This window comes from Rosa chinensis, chromosome 1 (assembly GCF_002994745.2).
Source record: "Rosa chinensis cultivar Old Blush chromosome 1, RchiOBHm-V2, whole genome shotgun sequence".
Lineage (NCBI taxonomy): Eukaryota > Viridiplantae > Streptophyta > Magnoliopsida > Rosales > Rosaceae > Rosa > Rosa chinensis.
Genome location: NC_037088.1, coordinates 11158581 through 11179394, shown reverse-complemented (window position 1 = coordinate 11179394; position 20814 = coordinate 11158581). Strand labels below are relative to the sequence as shown.

The 20814-nt window shown below is 37.4% G+C and overlaps 2 protein-coding genes, 2 long non-coding RNA genes and 1 other non-coding gene across 14 annotated transcripts; 2 read left to right on the top strand and 3 right to left on the bottom strand.

Moving 5' to 3' along the window:
- Nucleotides 1-836: 836 nt before the first annotated feature.
- LOC112182238 lies at nucleotides 837-4584 on the bottom strand. Of its 2 annotated transcripts, XR_002929342.2 has the most exons (8): nucleotides 4225-4584; nucleotides 4035-4113; nucleotides 3810-3875; nucleotides 3023-3174; nucleotides 2692-2854; nucleotides 2186-2306; nucleotides 1685-1777; nucleotides 837-1155 (listed from the first exon to the last, which is right to left on the bottom strand). It is a non-coding gene; the product is annotated as an uncharacterized LOC112182238 (long non-coding RNA). The 2 variants fall into 2 exon arrangements; XR_005808724.1 differs by lacking the exon at nucleotides 1685-1777 and having other exon boundaries at nucleotides 4225-4579.
- A 1418-nt stretch (nucleotides 4585-6002) lies between these two features.
- LOC112200883 lies at nucleotides 6003-6719 on the top strand. Its single transcript, XM_024341893.1, has one exon. The coding sequence runs from the start codon at nucleotides 6003-6005 to the stop codon at nucleotides 6717-6719; it is 717 nt and encodes a 238-aa protein (XP_024197661.1).
- Nucleotides 6720-9892: 3173 nt separating this feature from the next.
- Nucleotides 9893-13016, bottom strand: LOC112200875 (disease resistance protein RUN1-like). The gene is made up of 9 exons (XM_024341882.1): nucleotides 12779-13016; nucleotides 12284-12624; nucleotides 11876-12241; nucleotides 11431-11706; nucleotides 11274-11338; nucleotides 11001-11094; nucleotides 10429-10885; nucleotides 10280-10326; nucleotides 9893-10177 (listed from the first exon to the last, which is right to left on the bottom strand). The coding sequence occupies exons 1-9, from the start codon at nucleotides 13014-13016 to the stop codon at nucleotides 9893-9895; spliced, it is 2169 nt and encodes a 722-aa protein (XP_024197650.1).
- A 1211-nt stretch (nucleotides 13017-14227) lies between these two features.
- On the top strand, nucleotides 14228-14967 carry LOC112181845. Its single transcript, XR_005808732.1, has 2 exons — nucleotides 14228-14484; nucleotides 14570-14967. It is a non-coding gene; the product is annotated as an uncharacterized LOC112181845 (transcript).
- Nucleotides 14968-17550: 2583 nt separating this feature from the next.
- Nucleotides 17551-19977, bottom strand: LOC112181636. Of its 9 annotated transcripts, none has more exons than XR_002929015.2 (6): nucleotides 19795-19977; nucleotides 19528-19699; nucleotides 19372-19418; nucleotides 18966-19060; nucleotides 18489-18567; nucleotides 17551-18268 (listed from the first exon to the last, which is right to left on the bottom strand). It is a non-coding gene; the product is annotated as an uncharacterized LOC112181636 (long non-coding RNA). The 9 variants fall into 9 exon arrangements; XR_005808729.1 differs by having other exon boundaries at nucleotides 19528-19636; XR_005808726.1 differs by having other exon boundaries at nucleotides 19372-19699.
- Between the last annotated feature and the right edge of the window lie 837 nt (nucleotides 19978-20814).

Here is a 20814-nt window from a genome sequence, read left to right as displayed (position 1 = left end):
AGAATTGCACATCTTGCTCATATATCAGATGGACTCCACACTTCTTCACCATCAGACCCGGCCCTCTGGTTTCAAATAAGAACTCAACCTGACTGGAACTGTTAGGCCACCACTCTATACCAAAGTATTTATCACGAGATACATAGAATAGCCACAGATGATCCGACTCAACCTGGCAAAATTTTTCACTAAAGCGAAATGCAGGCTGTCTGCCATATACATCCAATTCTCTTCCATCGAGCTTCGGGCAACATACAAGATGATGTGTTGCATTAAAAGTCTTAAATTCATATGTATAAAGCTCATCCACCCGTTGGTGCTCATGGAGTACAAAAACCGAACACAAAGCAAATCCCATAAACCGACTGTTATTCCAATGTGCAGGTAGAGATATACTTAATGAACACCCAAAACTCCAATGGTTGAACCAGTCAGGAATATAACTTCCAGGAATTACAATTTGAAAAGTTTCCCTCTTAGAGCAAGTCCACCCGTAGTCACACTACTAAAAACAATTGCTTTTGCGACGCCTATTTTGCGACGGCAAATTGAGCATTTGCGACGGCAAAAACTTTTCGCGACGGCAAATTGGACCTTTTGCGACGGAAATGTTAGCGTTGCAATAGGTGGCGTTACAAGATCCATTTGCGACGGTAAATTTCCATTGCAAAAAGTATTTGCGACGGAAAACTGATGTTGTCGCAATGGCTAAATATTTGCGACGGGTACTTTGCCGTCGCAAAAAGATATGTCATTTTATAAAAAAAAAAAAAAAAAAAAAAAAAAAGGGTGAATTAGTTGCGACGGATACTTTGCCGTCGCAAAAGAATATTTCATTTATAAAAAATAAATAAATAAATAAGGTGTGGATTGCACACCAAAGCTAGTATAATCCACCAAATATCATAAATTGAAAAATATTATGAAACCCATCATCTATAACCAACCAACAATCACAATTCTAAGACCAGCCAAAGATTGTTTAAAAACAAAGATGAGCCAAAGCAACCCATGCCAACACTGCAGCACCTTCATTAGAAGTCAAAAAAATGGCCAGATTATCAACCACAGCTGCTACTAAACATACTTTCAAATTTATATTAGAATCCACGCCAAAACACTTCTAGCTGGAGCAGCCCCATTCTTATCGAGTACCTGTAAGGATGAGAATTTTGATCAGTTAGCTAAAAATAAACTAGTGGATCATGAACAATCTATTCTCGATCAGCTGATATCATTGAAAGAATCATGAATTATATAATTCTGCACTTTTGAGAGAACAAAGCACTAGTATATTTGAGATTCTGAAACCACTGATTCTTATCTACAGTTTGCATTAAACCCCAATCCTATAATTTCAACTTAGAAAGAAAAACTTAAGCTCACCTATATACCAGTAATATGTTCATCAATTTCCTAAATTTCAATCAAGGCTCATGTATACATATACGACTTGAGTATTTGTTCATCATCCAAAAAGGACTTATTTGTAAGAATTTTCCTCTATTCATTTTGAATTCGTAAGTAATCATATATGGAACAACATAGGCAGATACAATAACAGATAGATGAATCTCCTACGTATGAAAACATCTATACAGATAATGTCAGTAATTTCCATGTTCTAGGCTTCTAGCAATATCCAAAGTAATTTTCACAAAACACCTAATCAACTACAAAATACCTTATTTAACACTTGGCAGTGTTTCAGGACTTCTATTTGTGGGTCGACCAAATCAAAAACCATTTGAATACATAATGTACTTAGCAGGTTAATCTGTAACAAACAAATTAAAATAGACACTGTCACTCTGTTTCTACTATGAACGCTTTCATTATGTTGAACTAACACCTTGACAAGGAAGATCTTTTGTTCACCAAGAGTAGTAGTTCATTAAGTGTTTTATTAAAGAATGATGGAACTGCTTGCCTATTTCTAGTGAATGTGACCACTGGTAGGCCGATGGACAGACAGTTGCATGGGAATATAAACTGCCAATAGATAAACATTAAATGACATGTGACATTCAATGATTTCAACATATTCTAGTTAATCATTCATGTAGATTCAGATGCACCATTTTCATATCCACAGCTCACATGTTCATTTTGTATTTTAAGTCCTTGACTACAAAGGAGGGGGGAAAAACAAGGAAAAAGAAAAAAAAATGCAAGTCTCTGGTACCTGTAATGACAACATCTGTGAGACCATCCCCATGAATAAGGCTTATATGCCTTCCTCCTAACCTCTCTCTCCCTCTTCCATAAGAAGGCACTGGCTCAATAATAGGCCATTCCTTTGGATCCTACGAATAAAGCAGAAAATAACCTCATTAAGCAAAAACTGCACAATACATTAGGGTTTTGAGAAGTAAATATGAATATGATCCGAGGCATGGAGATGGAACTATAGTCAGTAAGAATTTATTATTACTATTAACTTATCCACCACAGAAATTGCTCTTCACTTGAAAGCAAAGTTGTTAGAATATCAGAGAAACAGAATCATACCCAACTACAATTCAAGAAACCTTTATGTGGCCGTGACAATATAGCACCCACAATAAAAACAAATAATATACTTTGATGGATTTTAACAAAGAATAAGAATAATAGTTTAATCTGTAAAATTGATATACTCATTACCAGATATACGATTAGTAAAAATGAGACCTTGGCAACCAGATATACCTTCATTTTTACTGGTGTTAATCCTTTTTTCTTCTTTGAAAAATACATAAAACCAACAACAATAGAATCAAAAGTACTCCACCACCAACAACAATCCCCACAATCAGCCCCGTCCTATTCTTCCTACTAGTTGGATGGTTCGGAACGATAGTAGGTGGGAAATCTGCAAGTATAAAAGCATTGCAGTCAACAAACAGCATAGAAGCACTTTGTAATAACATCCATCAGAACCTGAATGTATATGCTTAGTTTGCAACTGAAATTTGAGCGCTATATTGTTATTAGCCGGTGTAGCACTGATGGCTGAAATAACAGGTCCATAAGTACCAACCTCAGGTACGTAGCAAGTCCCCTTTCCAGCCCAAAAGAGATTAATTTCAAGGTAGTTGTGTGAGCTAGGGCCTTGTATTCCTTCTGAACGGCTTGCAAAGATTTCCCACCTGCCTCCTTTCGTATATCAAAATCCTTCGAAACTAGAATTCCCTGAAAACAAAATAAATAGAGAAGCTATGATATATATCAAATACACGTCTCCCAAGATTTTTCCTTGGAGTATCTAGGATTTGTTGTTCTGCAAACTGGAGTTTGACTGTGTAGACACCATTTTCCAGCCCCAAGCCATAGTATCTAAGTGAATGTGTTGAATGACCAAGAATGACGGGCTTACTCAAAGCCACAACAAGCTCAAAACAATATAAGATTACTACTATAAATAAGATTTACAGAATGTTTTAGGCTTTTAGCTGTAAGCCTGGAACTCATATTACTCTTACTATTTCTTTCATCAAAATGTCATCAAGTAGCCCAATTAAGATTATTCTAGTGGTGAGAAATATCTACTTACTCCTAAATTTAGATTAACAAATATGAACTTGTACCTTTGTAAAGTTATTTTTTGTAGTTGTAAGCATTTAGTATCCAGAGTTAACTAGAAAAAGAAAAGTGAGATATTCAAAATCCTTTTAAGTTATTGTAAAAGCAGATACTGTACAATCCAGATAAACCAAGAGCATGTACAGCCTGTTCATCAGCACAGAGATGGAAATATAAACATACATTATTAGCAAACTCCATTGTGCATTACAGTGATGCTTATCAGTAAATACTGATCCACTTACACATTGAGAAGGGACGAGCTTTTATTTTCAGGAGGGCTACCATTCAACTTGTTGTTTTGAAGAAACCTAAATATGATGGCAGAAAAACACGCCTCAGTACTTGGAGCGTAAGCTGGGGAGGAATTCAAAGCAGTAATCGTGAAATTGAGACAATCAACGACTAAAATGCCCACAAAATATAGAAACCTAACAACTTCCACATGAAATCTGAAAGAGCATGCTTACTAAATCGAGCTAAGGTTTAATCCCGAAGCTCTTCCAAGCTTCGCGCTTCAGCCTCTGAAAGTTTACCAACCTCAAGAACCTAGAATCGAGAAAGAGGAATAGAATAACAGAGAGAATAGTTGAAAATTAAATCAGAGCTCAAATCAAAGACACTCGCGCATCAATTTCATTGTGCAACATAATATTTTACCTTTGAAATTCGGAATTGCTTGCAGAGCACCGACTCAGAGATTTGGTACTACTCAAAGGCTTGGTTTTCAGATCCGGAAAAAGAGTGACGGCGGCGGTGATGATGATGCCGACGCCGGCGATGGCGCGGTGCTTCTTGGGCATTATAGTCAACTCCGTCAGCCATCACAGTGATTCCACGACCACCATATCTATAGAGTGATTGAGAGAGGAAATAAGAGAGGGGGTTCTGTTCGGGGTGGCCATCCAAGAGGAGACGAAAAAGAGCAGAGAGAGAGAGAGGAGGAGAAGAAGATCGAAAAGAGAGCGGCCACACGTCTAGATGACTCGGTTTTTCTTTTCTTTTTTCCTAATAATTCACGCTACGGCGTGGCTAAAGTGTTGCAATTAGTTTTAATTATACGACGGGAATATTATATCCGTCGCAGAAACTCAAATATATACTACGGCAAAATAGGGCGTAGCATGAGCCGTCGCAAAAGGTTAACTTTCGCGCCGGAAAAATACAAATTTCTGAAGCAATTGCAATTCTTTTTAGTAGTGTCAAGAAAAGGTAAAGTCGAGAAGTCAAGAATTCGACCAGTCAAGTTACTATTCATTGCCACTGGACATGGGTTTGCACCCGTTGTTTTTCTTGCCCGGTCAACACTGTTCACCCAAAATTCACTGTTCATTTTACTGTTCAGCGGTTTTTTAAAAAAATTCAAAAAAAAAAAAAATTTGCTGTTAATAATGAATATTTATGGATAATTAATGTCATAATTATGCAATTTACTTTTTTCAAAAAAAATTTTAGGTGGACAAATTATGAGCCACCGACATCGACATTTTATTTTGAAATGAGTGAAAGCACAACCGACAAATTATGAGCCACCAACAATTTATCTTGAAATGAGTGAAGGCACAACAGACAAATTTCCTTGAAATGAGTGAAGGCACAACCGACACTTTTTGAACGGACCAGATCATTTGCATACTATTCAATCTAACGGTTATTGTTGATGTAATCTTATCTAAAATTTCAGATCAGATTACGTCGAACCAGGAGTGGACACGTGTCCTCGAAGTCTGATCACTTTTTATGTGAAAATTGTAAATAAATTGAGCAAGAGGCAGCACACCATTCCTCACAAGCGGATATTCACAAATCTCATTCGTTTTCATATTCTCCAGATCCAACACATTTCCTCTCCTTCCCTCCTTTCAATGAAGAGATTGTGGGCTAAGTATCGACAATCTCGAGATGAAGATCTTGAAGAGCTGTGTACAACTAATGCTCTTGTGGTAGCAGCAGTCGCTGAAGCTGAAGCTTCCTCCGGATCACGATGACGGGGTTCTCAACTGGGGCGTGCACCGAATGAGGAGCGGTTTAGGGAATCAAGAGGGAAAAATATGATGGAAGATTACTTTGTGGAGCGTCCAGTTTTAAGTGAAGAGATATTCCGGACAAGGTACAGGATGAGTCACAATGTGTTCAACAGCATCTCCAGTGATCTTTGTGGTAACGACCCGTACTGGGTCCAGAAATTAGATGCTGCAGGCAAAGTCGGACTACTTCCCCAGCAGAAGCTGACATGTTCCTTAAGAATGCTTGCTTATGGTGCAGGGGCAGATCAATGTGCTGAGTATTGTCGGATGGCGAAATCTATCTCCATTCAGGCTCTGAAATGATTTACAAGAGGAATCGTTAATCTGTACTCAGTAGAATACCTCCGGGCTCCTAATCCGGCCGACCTCAGAAGACTTCTCACCAAAGCTGAGAGAAGGGGCTTTCCTGGGATGATTGGAAGCATCGACTGCATGCACTGGCAATGGAAGAATTGCCTAACAGGTTGGGCTGGAGAATACAGCGGTCGAAAACGTGTGCCCACTATCATCCTCGAAGCAGTCGCTTCTTATGACACATGGATATGGTATGCCTTCTTTGGAATGCCTGGATCATGCAACGACCTCAACGTCCTTGCTAAGTCCCCGTTGTTTGACGAGGTCACTACTGGTCGAGCCCCTCGGGTCCAATTTCAAGCAAATAACAGGATTCACAATTTAGGGTACTATCTCGCTGATGATATCTATCCGCAATGGGCGACTTTCGTAAAATCAATTCCAAGGCCTACACGACCGAAGGATCTGAAGTTTTCCCAGGCTCAAGAGGGGTACAGGAAGGATGTCGAAAGATGTTTCGGCATTTTACAATCACGCTTTAGTATTGTTCGAGGAGCTGCTCGTGGCTGGGAAAGAGATGACCTTCGATATATCATGTTGACGTGTATTATATTACACAACATGATAATCGAGGATGAAAGACCAGATGACAGCGATGAGGATTTGGAGTCTGATGAAGAAGAGGATAACAATATGAGGCCCAGGTTTGGGAAGGACCGACTGCTGATGACTTCGATCCTGTTGGTAGAGATGGTTATTACTTCAACGGATTCATGGATCGATACGATGCCATTAGAAGTGCAAACAGTCACTCAAACCTTCAAGGGGATCTGATAGAGCATTTCTGGAACGTTCAAGGCAACATGGAGATCTAGATCATAAATGAGCATTTTTTGGAATAATTGGCTAATATCTATGTTTTGTTATGTTTGTGTGCTTTGAATTTGGCTTGTATTATGTTTTGGAAAGTTGGTGTGCTTTTAATTTGGCCAATGTATATGTTTTTTATGTCAATGTGATTTGAATTTGGCTTGTATTATGTTTATTATGTGCTATGATTTTTAATATAAAGTGTGTGCTTTAATAAGGGGAATTTCCAAATACAACTTTTATTTCCTTAAATTGTCGCTTACATAAATGAAAAACTATGAATAAGTACAATACAATTACAAACATGCAGATTATGGGCTAATTATTTAAATCATAATCCTCATCCTCTCTAAAAATCCAATTTGTGTTTGAAGGCTCATCATTAAGGTTAGGGTTGGTGGAATCACCCGTAGGGAAAGGTGAAAATTGTGGTTGTATAGGATATCCCCCGGGGTAAGGTGGTTGCGGATAGTATCCACCGGGGTATGGGGGTTGTGGGAAACCACCGGTGAAGGGAGGTGGCGGGAATCCACCGGTTAAGGGAGGTTGTGGGAATGCATCGGGGTAAGGTGGTTGTGGGTATGCACCGGGGTAAGGAGGTTGTGGGTATGCACTACTAAAATTTGGTTGTGAGAATGCACCACCAAAATTGGGTTGCAGATAGTATCCACCCATAGAAGGTGGCGGCTGCTCTTCAAGATCTTCTTTCTCCGCTATCTTCTTTTGTTTTCTTGACCAATAACGCTTTTTATTTAGCGTCATTTTACTTGTATCAATCTCCATAATACGCTATTCCCTCTCTTTATTTCGCTCTTCCCTCTCTTTAATTCGATCTTGCCTTTCTTGAAATAGGAGTTGCTCTTTTCGTATTTCGATTTGCAAGAGGATACATGCTCTTTTCTCTTCCTCTTGGAGACTTCGAGCGAATTCGTCATCGAGTTTTTTCTTGCCCTTGGTTGCCTCTATTTGGTTGTTCGCTATACTCTCGAGACTGTTTGACAAAGGACTTTGATCTTTCGCTGCCTTCTTTCCTTTCCGTATTGCTTCTTTGGCAGCCTTCCTTCCTTGAGGCCTCACATTGGGATTTGCAGTTTCACCTGCAATTACCTCATTTACATCCATGTCCAAGTTGATGGGAGAATTTCCAGGAATTGGTTGTGTAGGCGTATGTTGATTTCCTTCATTTGATGTTCCTCCAGATGTATGACTAGGAATGTCTTTAAATTGTGCAAAGCCCTCCACAACAGCGTAACTAGCAAAACTCGGAAAATTGTGTTTTTTTGGATTCTTTTTTCTCTTCATCCCGGTATACCACAATTTATGTGCTTCATCTCGCTACGAAATAAATAAAAAACACAATTAAAAAAAAGGTGGCGGAAAATTACAATCACTACAAATATAAACCCTATTATGAATGGTCATCTATTATAAAGGTCATAATTTTAATGAAGACATATTTTAATTATAACGAAAAACAATTACTACAATTAAAACGATATTATAATTACTACATTATTTATCAAGACATATTTTACTATAATGTATCAATAAGATTTATCAACAAATATAAAGGTCATAATTTTAATGAAGACATATTTTAATTATAACGAAAAATAATTACTACAATTAAAAAGATATTATAATTACTACATTATTTATCAAGACATATTTTACTATAAAGTATCAATAAGATTTATCAACAAATATAAAGGTCATAATTTTAATGAAGACATATTTTAATTATAACGAAAAACAATTACTACAATTAAAACGATATTATAATTACTACATTATTTATCAAGACATATTTTACTATAATGTATCAATAAGATTTATCAACAAATATAAAGGTCATAATTTTAATGAAGACATATTTTAATTATAACGAAAAACAATTACTACAATTAAAATGATATTATAATTACTACATTATTTATCAAGACATATTTTACTATAATGTATCAATAAGATTTATCAACAAATATAAAGGTCATAATTTTAATGAAGACATATTTTAATTATAACAAAAAACAATTACTACAATTAAAACGATATTATAATTACTACATTATTTATCAAGACATATTTTACAATGTATCAAAAAGATTTATCAACAAATATAAAGGTCATAATTTTAATAAAAAAGTATCTATCCCGTTTTACAATAAAAATCAATTAGTACAAATATAAACATCGTTGTAATTACATCATTATTTATCAACTACATTATTTATCATGTAATATTTTAATTTAATGTATCAACAAATCAAATGATTTATCAAAAAATATATACCTCATCAACCACATTCGAACCGCTCTTATACCAATTTTTCGCTTGCCTTAATGCACAATGCCACTCATAGAGTTCAACCTTCAAAATTTTCCACATTCCTTGCAAAGAGGAAGCTGATCGGCTCTGGGGCCGATTTGCGACAAAGTGTCGCCTCATACGCATCCATAAGTCATTGTTTTTCTGATTTGTGCCCACAGCCGGATCTTGCCCAACAATTTTCCAAGACTTGCACAATTGAACATCTTCCTCATCCGTCCATCTCCTTTTGTCTTGAATATTATCATCTTCATTTTGATCTCCCTCTTGTCCGGCCACTGGACCTGTGTTTCCCCTTTCTTCAGCCATATTGGATATAAATAAATTTGGAAGATGAGAGCTATATGAAGAGGAGGAAGCACAAAATTGGGTTACTATGAAAGATAAATTTTTTGGTGTGAGTTGTAAAATAAATGGTAGGTATTTATAGAGAAATGTTTAGAATTTTTTTAAATTTTTTTAGTTACCGTTTATTAACGTTACAAACATATATATATATATATATATATATACATGTTAATTGTAAGCCATAGGATTGCCCATTTAATTGAAATGAAGGGCTGAGATTTCATGACCGTTGGATCAGAATTCAAAGCATACATATACATGTTAATTGTAAGCGGTAGGATTGCATCTTTAATTGAAATGGAGGGCTGAGATTTCATGACCGTTGGGATCAGAATTCAAAGCCTCCAACGGGTCTCTTCCACGTGCTCTGCAGCTGCCGGCCCAATGCATGTCGCTACGCGACAAGTGCGTTGCTTCAGTCGTTCAACAGTTGCGGCGCCACGCGTCAAGCAGTTGCCCCTCACTTCCCAAGCTGGCGCGTCTCCTTCTCCCCTGTTTTGCTGACGTCGCCCACGTTCCCTTGCAGCTTTCCTTCTCCCCGAGCTGGCCTCTTTGTTGCCTGGGTCATGAAAATAGTCATGGGAATGACTAATTTCTTGGCTGTAGTCAAGAAAGAGTTGGTTTTGCCCGGGCAAAAAACCACCGGTGCAAGTATGAAAATTGCTCTCAAGGTCACCACATAGGATTTTTCTTGACTATGACCAGTCAAGAGCAAACCGCTGCACTTGCTCTTATTAGAGATTGCCTGTGCAAGAAGAGATAGGTTGTTAGTTAATTAATGTCTAAGTATACGAGCAGAAACGCGCGCACACACACACACATACACACACACTCAGAGAGGGAGTACCTGATACATGAATGTCTTCAGCATTTCAAATGCCATGTTATTGCATCCTTGATTGCCATTTAGATTGAAGCAATTGATGAAATTGAAATATGATTTGTTTAATCTGTTCAAATTTGATGCATCAAACAAGTATTTCAGTGAAGTACAACCATCTGCCCTTAAATCCAGTATACTATTTGATGGCAGGTCTGACAACTCTTGAAGTCTCTTGCAATTCTCCAAGTAAAAGTTCTCAAGCTTAGAAAGCAATCCAATGCCTGAAGGAAGACGAACAAAATTGTTTCCACTTAGATTCAAGGTCACCAAAGAGGGAAAGTAATCAAATTCATTGCCAAATGCTCCTTCACCAAGATTGCAATTACTTAGGTTCAGATATGTTAAATTACACAGACCAGATATAGGCAAGCGGAAACTCATTGGCTTTGTATTTACTTTTTGCAGCAATCCAGAAGGCAAGAACTTATTTACAGATCCCCAAACTACTTTGCATCCATGAAAGACTGATCCTCTCACATATTTTATGAGATCATGGGTGGATGACATTTCTATTGCAGAACCACTATTCACATCATTTTCCTCAAAACAGTCCATCTCCCCCACATTTACCTGATGTTTGCCGAGTTTCAAGCATCCAGAAAGATTAAGATTTTTAATAGACTTCAATCTATTGATGGTGGTCGGAAGACAGACAAGATTTCTGCAGTTGCCGTTCAATTGACACAGGCAGTTCCTCAATGGCAGTCTCATCAAGATAAAGCACCGACAAACGTTCCACATTTCCAACAAACTCGGGAATCTTCTTAACTTTTAAACAGCTAGAAATAATTAATGTTTCAAGAGATTCCATTTCAATTCTACTTGGCAGACTCTCGAGACTTTTGCAGTCTTTAAGATTCAGGACAATAAGCTTTTTGAGAAATCCAAGGGATTGATGGACTCTTACCAAATTCTCACATCCTTCAAGATCTAAACTCTCAAGATTCTGAACGCCTACAAGGTCTGGGGTCTCCACAATGTTTTGAGAATGGCAGAGTTTGATAACTTCAACTTCTCAAAATTCTGCACATAAAATTGAAACAGTGAGCCACCATACAGAACAGACAAGTTGCTTCATACAGATAAACAAGAAGACTATTAACTAATAGCCACACCTTTGTTCCCTTCCAAAGCTGTTCAATGTTGCTGTGGCACAAGTTAAGTTCAACAAGTTCATCTGCTTCAAAATTTTGTGGGAGAGATCTTAAGGGATACCCAGTCCATTCGAGGAGTCTCAAGGAATTAGAAAGACAAGTGAGGCCTTTGGGAAGGTCGGCATTAAGAATATGGAGAAGACTCAGTTGAGACAAATTTGAAAAGGCTTCTGGATTCCAATGAGCCACTTGTAATTTAGTCAACTCCATTACCATGCCTTGGATAGAATCTGTTCCCTGATAATGAACAAAAAGAATAATAACTCAAGTGCAGAACACAAACAATACCAAGACCTAAGCAGATTACAAGTAAATCTGCTTTATTTCTTATTTACAGAATAATTGAAGTGCAGAACACAAATAATAATATGCTTAGCTTCTTTTTTTCTCATTATCAAACTCTTACCTTATTTCCCTTCAGCACATTGTTGATGTCTTCATGAGACCATAATCTACTACGTTTGCCTGGCTCTTTAGGAGTCTGTTCCCGAACAATTTCCCAGCCCATTTCTTGTAGCAAATCATGCATCCACAGTTTGTTGTTGGAGATAGTTATGAGAGATCTATCCGCAAGAACACTTAAACCAATGACAGGGTTTAGCTGGCAATAGTCTAGTATTTGTGTCACACGATCCTTATCCTTCCCCTTGTAAAAGCAAGCAATATGTAGGAATATTTCTCTGTCCTTTTCATCCAGTCCATCAGAACTAATCCGAAGCACCTCAATAATGCGTTTATGTGGTGTGTTCTTTAGCCTATCTATTGCACTTGCCTATTCATCAGTGCTTCTACCAAAGAGACAAGAACATAAAACCACGAGAGCCAATGGAAGCCCCTGAGCATACCGTAAAATATGGTAGCACAGATGCAAATAATCTTCTGGTGGGGGAAATTTCTTAAAAGCCTTCAAACTCAAAAGTTGAAGTGCTTCATCACAGTTTAACCCGTCAGCCTTGTATGTAGCATCAACATCATGTGCCTTTAACAACTGAACATCTGTGGTGGTTATGATAATTCTACTCTCTGGACCGATCCAGTTGTGACTTCCAGCCAATTTCTCTAATTGTGTCAATTGATCCACATCATCAATAACAACAAGCACCTTTATTCTACACAACCGCCTTTCTATCATAGCAGCTCCTGTGTATTCATCCTCTATATTTTCAACTTTTGCTATCAGGATTTTGGAAAGAAGTTTTTCTTGTTTGCTATAATTTCCAATTTGAGCTCAAAATTTTCCGTTTGGTGCCGCCCATCTCTTTCATGCATTGAATAATCTTGACGAGTTCATCCAAGCACCATGACGAACGAGCATATCTCCATGAGAGAATGACAATCGCAGATCTAGACTCCTCAATTGCAGCTAATAGTTCGGGCCTAATGGATTTTCCTTTCTCAAGCTCTCGGTCATCCATAAAGGTGAGAATTCCTCTCTGATTTAGTGCAGAATACAGAAGATCGGTAAAACCAGAGCGGGTATCATCCCCCCTCAAACTTAGAAACACATCGTATTTCCATTGACGACGACGAGAAGAGGTTGACGCCATAGATCTCCTAATCGGAATTGAGTCAGAGTCGCCTGTTGTTGACGGAAATACTCTCTTTCTAGTCAATGCCCGGACCTGATTCCACCCTCACATGCAACTTTAGTCTAGATCTTTTTCACAATCTTCAATTATCTATCTGATTTGGACCCTACCCATTTGCCTTTTGACGTCATTGTCTCATGGATGGGTCGGCCATTAAGCAGTAACATGATTGGGTGTACTGTTCTGGATGCTTGTCATGGTTTTTTGAAATACAATCATACATGTCTTTCAACAATGTAAATGCCAGTCCCTTATTTTTACTTTCTATTTCCTATGCTTCCAGTAGAGACTCGTCTTGGCTACACTTTACCTTCGACATTGCATTTCAGTAAATGTTGTGATTTCTTTAACTAACTATTAGTGTTTAGGAGATTAAAAGATGGGTTTTTGTGTTATTCTCACTTGATTAGGAAATAACTGCTGTTTCGTTCGGTTTGTTATGCCCTGAGAAGATTTAATGATGTTTAGGGGGGCACAGGGTATGGTGCTGTGAATTAAGAATCATCTTAGCTGTTTGACTTATTATACACTAGCCTTCCTACACGCGCTACGCGCGTGAGGAAGAACTGCGCTCGCGCGTGCGAGTTTTGTTTTTGGACAACACATTTCGCTTATGCACATTGTCATTCCTCTCTTACTATGCGTGTGTCAGATTTCCTCGGGAGTGCAATATAATTTCCGTATTGCACATTACCTAACTCTCTCAGATGCAAACATTATACTATAGTGGTATTTGGTTTTAGCAATTCATTAGTAAAAAACATTAAACTTCATACAAAAATATGCACCAATATATACAAATGTTTACAATAGAAACATACTTTTTAAAAAGAAACTCCTATATACATATTTTTATACATGTTTGTTTAATAAAGTCACATGCTCCAATCAACTCCATCTCCTATATACATATATTTTTTTATAGAAAATTACATAGTAGCACATGACCAAAGATGTAAACACAAAAAACCCACTTTCAAAAAGATTTATACAAATAAGGACATGAGCCCAGGCCCAAAAGCCAAATTATGCAAGCCCTACTCTCAATTTTAATAGAAAATGACCAAAATGCACCAATTTCATCATAATTTACGAACATTGCCATTGACCCAATATCCAATACCCTAAATTTCTCATCTGTGGCCAGAGCAAAATCCTAACAGGCTCTCTCTCTCTCTCTCTCTCTCTCTGTACTCTCAGTTCTTCTTCTCCGCTGTAAACTCATCATTGATTTTATTTTTATCTCCGATCTGGGGTGATCTGGTGCAGGGTAAGAGGAATGGCGATGGTTCCAGGCAACTGATGTGGGAGATAGTGAAGAAGAACAACTCTTTTCTGGTGAAGGAGTTCGGCAGAAGCCACGCCGGCGTTAGGTTCAGCAAGGAGCCCAGCAACCTCTTGAATCTCCACTCCTACAAGCAATCTGGTAATTCCCCCATTTTCAATTTCATTTTCGATTTGTTTCGCTTTGAAATTTTGGTTTCTAATTGAGGAATTGGTTCATCGATTAGGGTTGGCAAACAAAAAAACTGTGATAATTCAGTCCAGTAAGGACCAATCTGTGTTGCTGGCGACGACTACGACCAGGAAGCATCTGATAGTGAATTGCATGATTGCATATGATAGTTTCCAACTTTACAAAGTGAATTGTAACCAGAGAATGCAGGGCATAGGAAATAGAGTACGTAAGACTTGAATGATTTCAAGTTGTATGCTTGGTAACGTTGCAAGTATTGAGATTAAACTTATAGGATAAGAGGAAGCATTGCCTCTCATTTTATGGCTTGTGATATGTACTTATTCAATGACTAGTTATTTAATGTGAAAGGAAAGGTCAGCGGGTTTTGATAGGTATGTGAAATGTGAAAGGAAAATTCAAAGTCGTTCTGTTTATAGTGGTTCTGGATTACCTGGTATTGAACTGTTATATGGTTATTTAAATTTCTTATGCAAATTGTGATGTTTTTTTGATGTGATATTAGTAGTAAAGTTATGTTTGGACGTTGAAAACTTTGAAGAGCTTGCTTCTGGACTATATGCAGATATATCTTCTTTTTCTTAGAAGTTGAATTTTTTTTCTTTTTACTGCAGTTGGGAATCTCCTCCAAACTATTGCTTCTCAACCACTCTTTTTCTTTCATTCTTTTGTCGTGAATATGCATTTTTTGCTTGATATCTGAAACCTACCTTCCAAATCAAAAGAGAAAATTATTAAGCTTTTGCAACTGAGCATGGGAGCATCTTGTTGTCTCCTGCATACTCTCTGGGATTGGTTGTAGCCAATATTATTTTGTTATATAGCTCTCCTCGTTGTCTTACTTTGTGTGGGGCTTGAATTTCTATCGTTTAGGTGGTATTTTTTTCTGTCATATATGGATTGTTGTTTTCCGGCCTTATTATTTTGTTTTTGTTTTTTTTTTGGATTGATTGTAGCCAATATTATTTTGTAAGTTGATGTTTTAGTTGTGGTGAAATGATGAATCTTGTATTCAAATTTTAGTAACCCGAGATTCAACTAGAGGCTTCAATTTCATTCATGGATTGACAGTTCGAATCGCTTCTGCTACTGCTACTGCTACTGATCCTGCTACTACTACTTCTCCTGCTCCTGCTACTGCTACTTCTCCTGCGACTACTCCTGCTACTACTATTGCTCCTAATACTGCTACTATGACTACTACTATGACGAGTGCAGTAGCAGAACAAGAGTACAAGTGCAGTAGCAGAACTAGACGAGAATGAGTGCAGTAGCAGGATTAAGCGATGACGAGTGCAGTAGCAAAACTAGACGAGTATAAGTGCAGCGAGTGCAGTAGCAGGATTAAGCGATGACGAGTGCAGTAGCAGGATTAAGCGATGACGAGTGCAGTAGCAGGACAAGAGTACAAGTGCAGTAGCAGAACTGGATGAGTATGAGTGCAGCGAGTGCAGTAGTGAGATTGGACGGGTGCAGTAGCAGGATTAGGTGATGACGGGTGCAGTAGCAGAACAGAAGTACAAGAGCAGTAGCAAAACACGAGTATAAGTGCAGTAGCAGAACTGGACGAGTATGAGTGCAGTAGCAAATTGGACGGGTGCAGTAGCAGGATTAGGCGATGACGAGTGCAGTAGCAAGATTAGGCGATAATGAGTGCAGTAGCAGAACATGAGTAGCAAAACTGGACACGAGTACAAGTGCAGTAGCAGAACTTGATGAGTATGAGTGCAGCGAGTGCAGTAGCAGGATTGGACAAGTGCAATAGTAGGATTAGACGATGAGATGAGAGTAGTAGGAGAGTGAGGTCTGAGATTCTTTCTCTTAGCAAAGTGTAGAAGATTTTATTTATTTATTTATTTTTTTGCTTTTGAGAAGTAACATAAATGGATTATTTTCAGAAGAAGAAAAAAAAAGTAATATAAACAGATTATTCTAAAAAAAAAAGTAACATAAAGGGATTATTCTCAGAAAAAGAAAAAAAGTAATATAAAGGGATTAGAAGTCAAAATGAGTAGTTAAGGGGGAAAAAAGTATCATAAACATATTATTCTCGGGGGGGGGGGGGGGGGGGGGGGGAGTAACATAAAGGGATTATTCTCGGAAAAAAAAAAAGTAATATAAAGGGATTAAAAGTCAAAATGAGTAGTTAAAGGTAAAAAAATAAATTAACTCATGACATGTGGCAAGTGGAGAGCAAATTGTCCTTATTTGTAAGATTTAATCTTTATAAAGGGATTACAAGTCAAAATCAATAGTTAAGGGTAAAAAAGTAAATTAACTCATGACATGTGGCAAGTGGAGAGCATATGGTCCTTAAGTGTAAACTTTTGTCCTTAAATATTCAAAACCAAATGTTGTGGAGTTTTTTGTGTTTTGAAATCTTATCAAGGGGGTATATGTAGTTTACTATTTTTTTTTCAAGCGGAAATTAAACGAACAATGTTTGTGTACTACGTGTGATAGTCTTTTGCTTTTACACATTTACTAAAATTATTTTCGCATGATGTTAAGCCAGTAATTGACAAATGTTTTTTGATTAAAGCTTGTACAATTGATGCGATTAGGAAAAAAAAAACAATAATTTATCAAGTTAGCTCTTTTTTTCTTTTACTGCTTTGACCCATATAATAATTTTCGTGTTGTTGAGGATGGCTACTCTCAGAGTGGAATGCTACTTGCACCCACGAAGCTACGGTCAGAGCTTTCTTTAGCTAAAGATGAATGGATCATAAGTCTTAAGTTGAGTTTAGTACTTAACAGAATTTTAACTTGTTAGAGACAAAATCATTCCGCTTTAAATTATGTAATTGTTTTTTTTACTCGAGAAGGAACACTCAAGCCTTTGTACTCTTACAAATGCTGAACACATTACTGAGCCATGGAAGACGCAAATAATCACAGCCCTGAATATATGGTTCTCCCTATCAATGACTTAAATACGTCCCCCTGTGTCTTGTGTCTTCCACCAGTGACCACAACCTTCCCATGATTAAACTGAAGGAATGAAACTGTTTTGAGAAAGATATATATTAAATTCAATGAAAATTACACACCAATTGTGAGAGCCACTTAGACATGAGCAGCATCAAGGACAAAAGAACACACTAAAAAAGAAAAAAAGAAGCCATACAGACTACAGTACATTGCTAGTAGCCACTACTAACTGTTCATACCCAAACCCACTCTTAATGTGGGATATGAAGATGAAAAAAGGTAAGCCAAAGAAAAGAATGAAAAAAGTAAAAAAATTAATGGAAGGGAGCAAACTTTATCACCCAAGTAGTTTATACTCCTTTTCGGTCTTCCACTTTGTTCCATCCTATTCCCTCGTAATCTGTATAGGAATAACAAAAAAACTCTAGAAGCCAAGAACCAAGAGCCAAACCCTCACTTACTAAATAAGTAAATAGTGAATAGAACGTAGAATGCTATAGATAATTCATTTCTACACCTAGAATGACGCAGATATATCTCACATGCTGCAAAAGGTTTAATGAACCTTGGATGCTTGAACAAATTAACCTCAACATCATCCCAACCTGAAGCATAATACTATAATGATCAAACCTAGACATCTGACTATTTTTCAAAGTGAATTGTTCGAGTGCGCCCATAGTATGAAGCAGGAAAGATTTCAAACACACAACATGCAAAATGATGAACCTACCAGCTTTATACTTCTTTCTTCCCCAGTTCTCCGATTTGTTTGACAGGAAATACCATAGAAAAGAAACTACAAAGAAAAAGAGGAGAAAAGAATTCAATTAAGGAAAACCAACCATAGAAAAGATAGTAGAACTATTACAGATTGATTAGAGACCAAGCAGTACAAATGCCATCACTGCAATCCATTTAAAATGAAATGTAACATAAAGTGCATGTTCAAGATTCCCATCTACTTAGCATGGAGAAACAATATTGAACACATTTAAGACTCAAAGCAATAAACACACCTGTGTCTTTGTTTTCCTTCTTCACTGACCCGGTTCAGAGACCATCCAAATGACAGCCATCTTATATCTTTACAAAGACCTACATAAATCAAGGAGACCTCATGAAACACCCAAATCACTGGAAAACAAAATCTCAAAATTACCCAATGACAATTAGGTGAATCTGTAATCAGGTTTTGTAGGAGGAAGATGAGGCGGATAGTAACTGCAATCAGTTTGGGTTTCTCCGGTGTTCAACCGAACGTGGGAGTAACTGTGTTTATCGTTTTCTTTTCCTCTACATAGGTACAATTTTGCCCTTCTTTTATTTAATCCATTTACCATAGAGTTATATATTAGGAGGGGCAATATAGGAAAACAATACCACCGTTCAGAAAACAATTAATCAATATTAGAGTTGTATAAGACTGTCTTCTTATCTTCTTCTATTAGTACAATCAATATTTACGTAGTAAAGTAAACTGATGGGAACTTCACCTGTAGGAACTGTTCCATCAATAAGAACATCAAGTCCCACTGGTGCACCCAGATCTATTCATCGGGATTTGGCAAATTCATAGAAACATTTGTACCTGAAGAATGCAAACAATCAGTTTCTTATATGCAATTGAACAATAATACTTTTTAACTCATCAGCAGTAAAATCAAACAAAGTCCTTATGGCCACAATATACAGATAACAGAGAACACGAAGAGAAGACGGTAAACAAATGTGTAGCATCCGACTGATTTCACTGCAAATCTGGTGAACACTCGATTACTGGAGATGAATTAAAGTAATGTCACAACACTCAGAGCATAGCAAAATTCCTTCGTTTCTATTATGCAAATCACAACATAACAGAGACCAAAACAACAATCAAGCAAAATCTCGAGTTCTGACCCACAAATGATTTAATGGGCCCATTTATGATTCTTCAAATCAATTTCCTACAAAAAAAAATATACAAAATTGTCCGTTGAAGATTTTATAACAATGATCAAACTTCAAATAAACTTCTGAGCAAGAAAAAATCCAGAAAATTCACATGAATTGTACCTAGTTAGGATCAGCAGTATAAGTACACATTTCATACTTATCATTAACATTCACAATTCTCAGAACCTTCTCCCCTTCGTTCCTCCTAATCGCCACAATAGTATATATCCTACCATTGGCAACACCGACAATCCGTCATAGTCTGTATGCTTTCCAATCAAATTCACTCTCCCTACCGCCACCGCCACCGCCGTCCGATCACAAAATCAAAACCAATTCAATCACATAGAACCAAACCACAAAGAGATAGAAAGATAGATAACAAACCTGGAGAGCGAGCGCAGACTTGAGGAAGGTGCCCGAAGACCTTGTGAAACTTGGTCTTGAGGCAGTGTAAGCGGGGAGCTGTGCCTCCTCGAGTTGCGAGGAATCGTCGTAGACTTCGTCGAGAGCGACATGGATTCGGATCGGGAGTTTTTCGTGGCTCATCATTTAAGCCACCCATAACCAACTCTCTCGTTGCAATTGGATAATATAGTCTTTCAATAATTTTAAATGTTAACAGGGTAAACTAAGAAAATGGTAGGGTGACAATAGAGCAGTTTTCCGAAATGATCTTTAATATGTCTACTTCAACTTTTATGAAGACACCAACTTCAAATACCCAACCAAAACGTATAGTTTTCAGTAAAAATGCAATTGGGTCAAAAACTATAGAATACAGACCTCTGTTTTTAGCCTCAAAATTAACCACTGAATCTTAAATGAAATTGTACAAAACTATACAGATTTCAAGCCTAAAGTATAAGCTTTCAACACATGCAAATGGTTTCTAAAATGAAGGTCTGGATCAAAGGTTATGGTTGCTCAAAGTTAACTGAATGATCGTGGTGCAGTAATTTCCCGATTAAATGTTACCTCAATTCCTATCGAGATTGGTTCCTGATCAGTTCTATGGTTGTGTAAAAGATGCATAGAAGTTGGCTCTAATCCTCTGTTTTTAAAATAAAATTAGAATTAGAACCTAACAACAACTTAAGGATTACTCAAGACACCCACCTTTAGAAAGCCAAGTTTCTTATCATCTTAATCTGTTTTCTATTGTTTAGATTCTAATCAAAATCACTCAAAACTCAGCTAATAATAATTAGGGGCCGTGACCACTTACCCAATTTTAACCTAAAAATTGCCCACTTGCTCCACTAAGAGTTTTTTGACCCCATTTACCCAATCTAACTTCTACTGACATAATTACCCTCATTTTAATCTCTCTCTCTCTCTCTCTCTCTCTCTCTCTCTCTCTCTCCCCCTTCCCCCCCCCCCCCCCCCCAACCGGACTGCCAGATG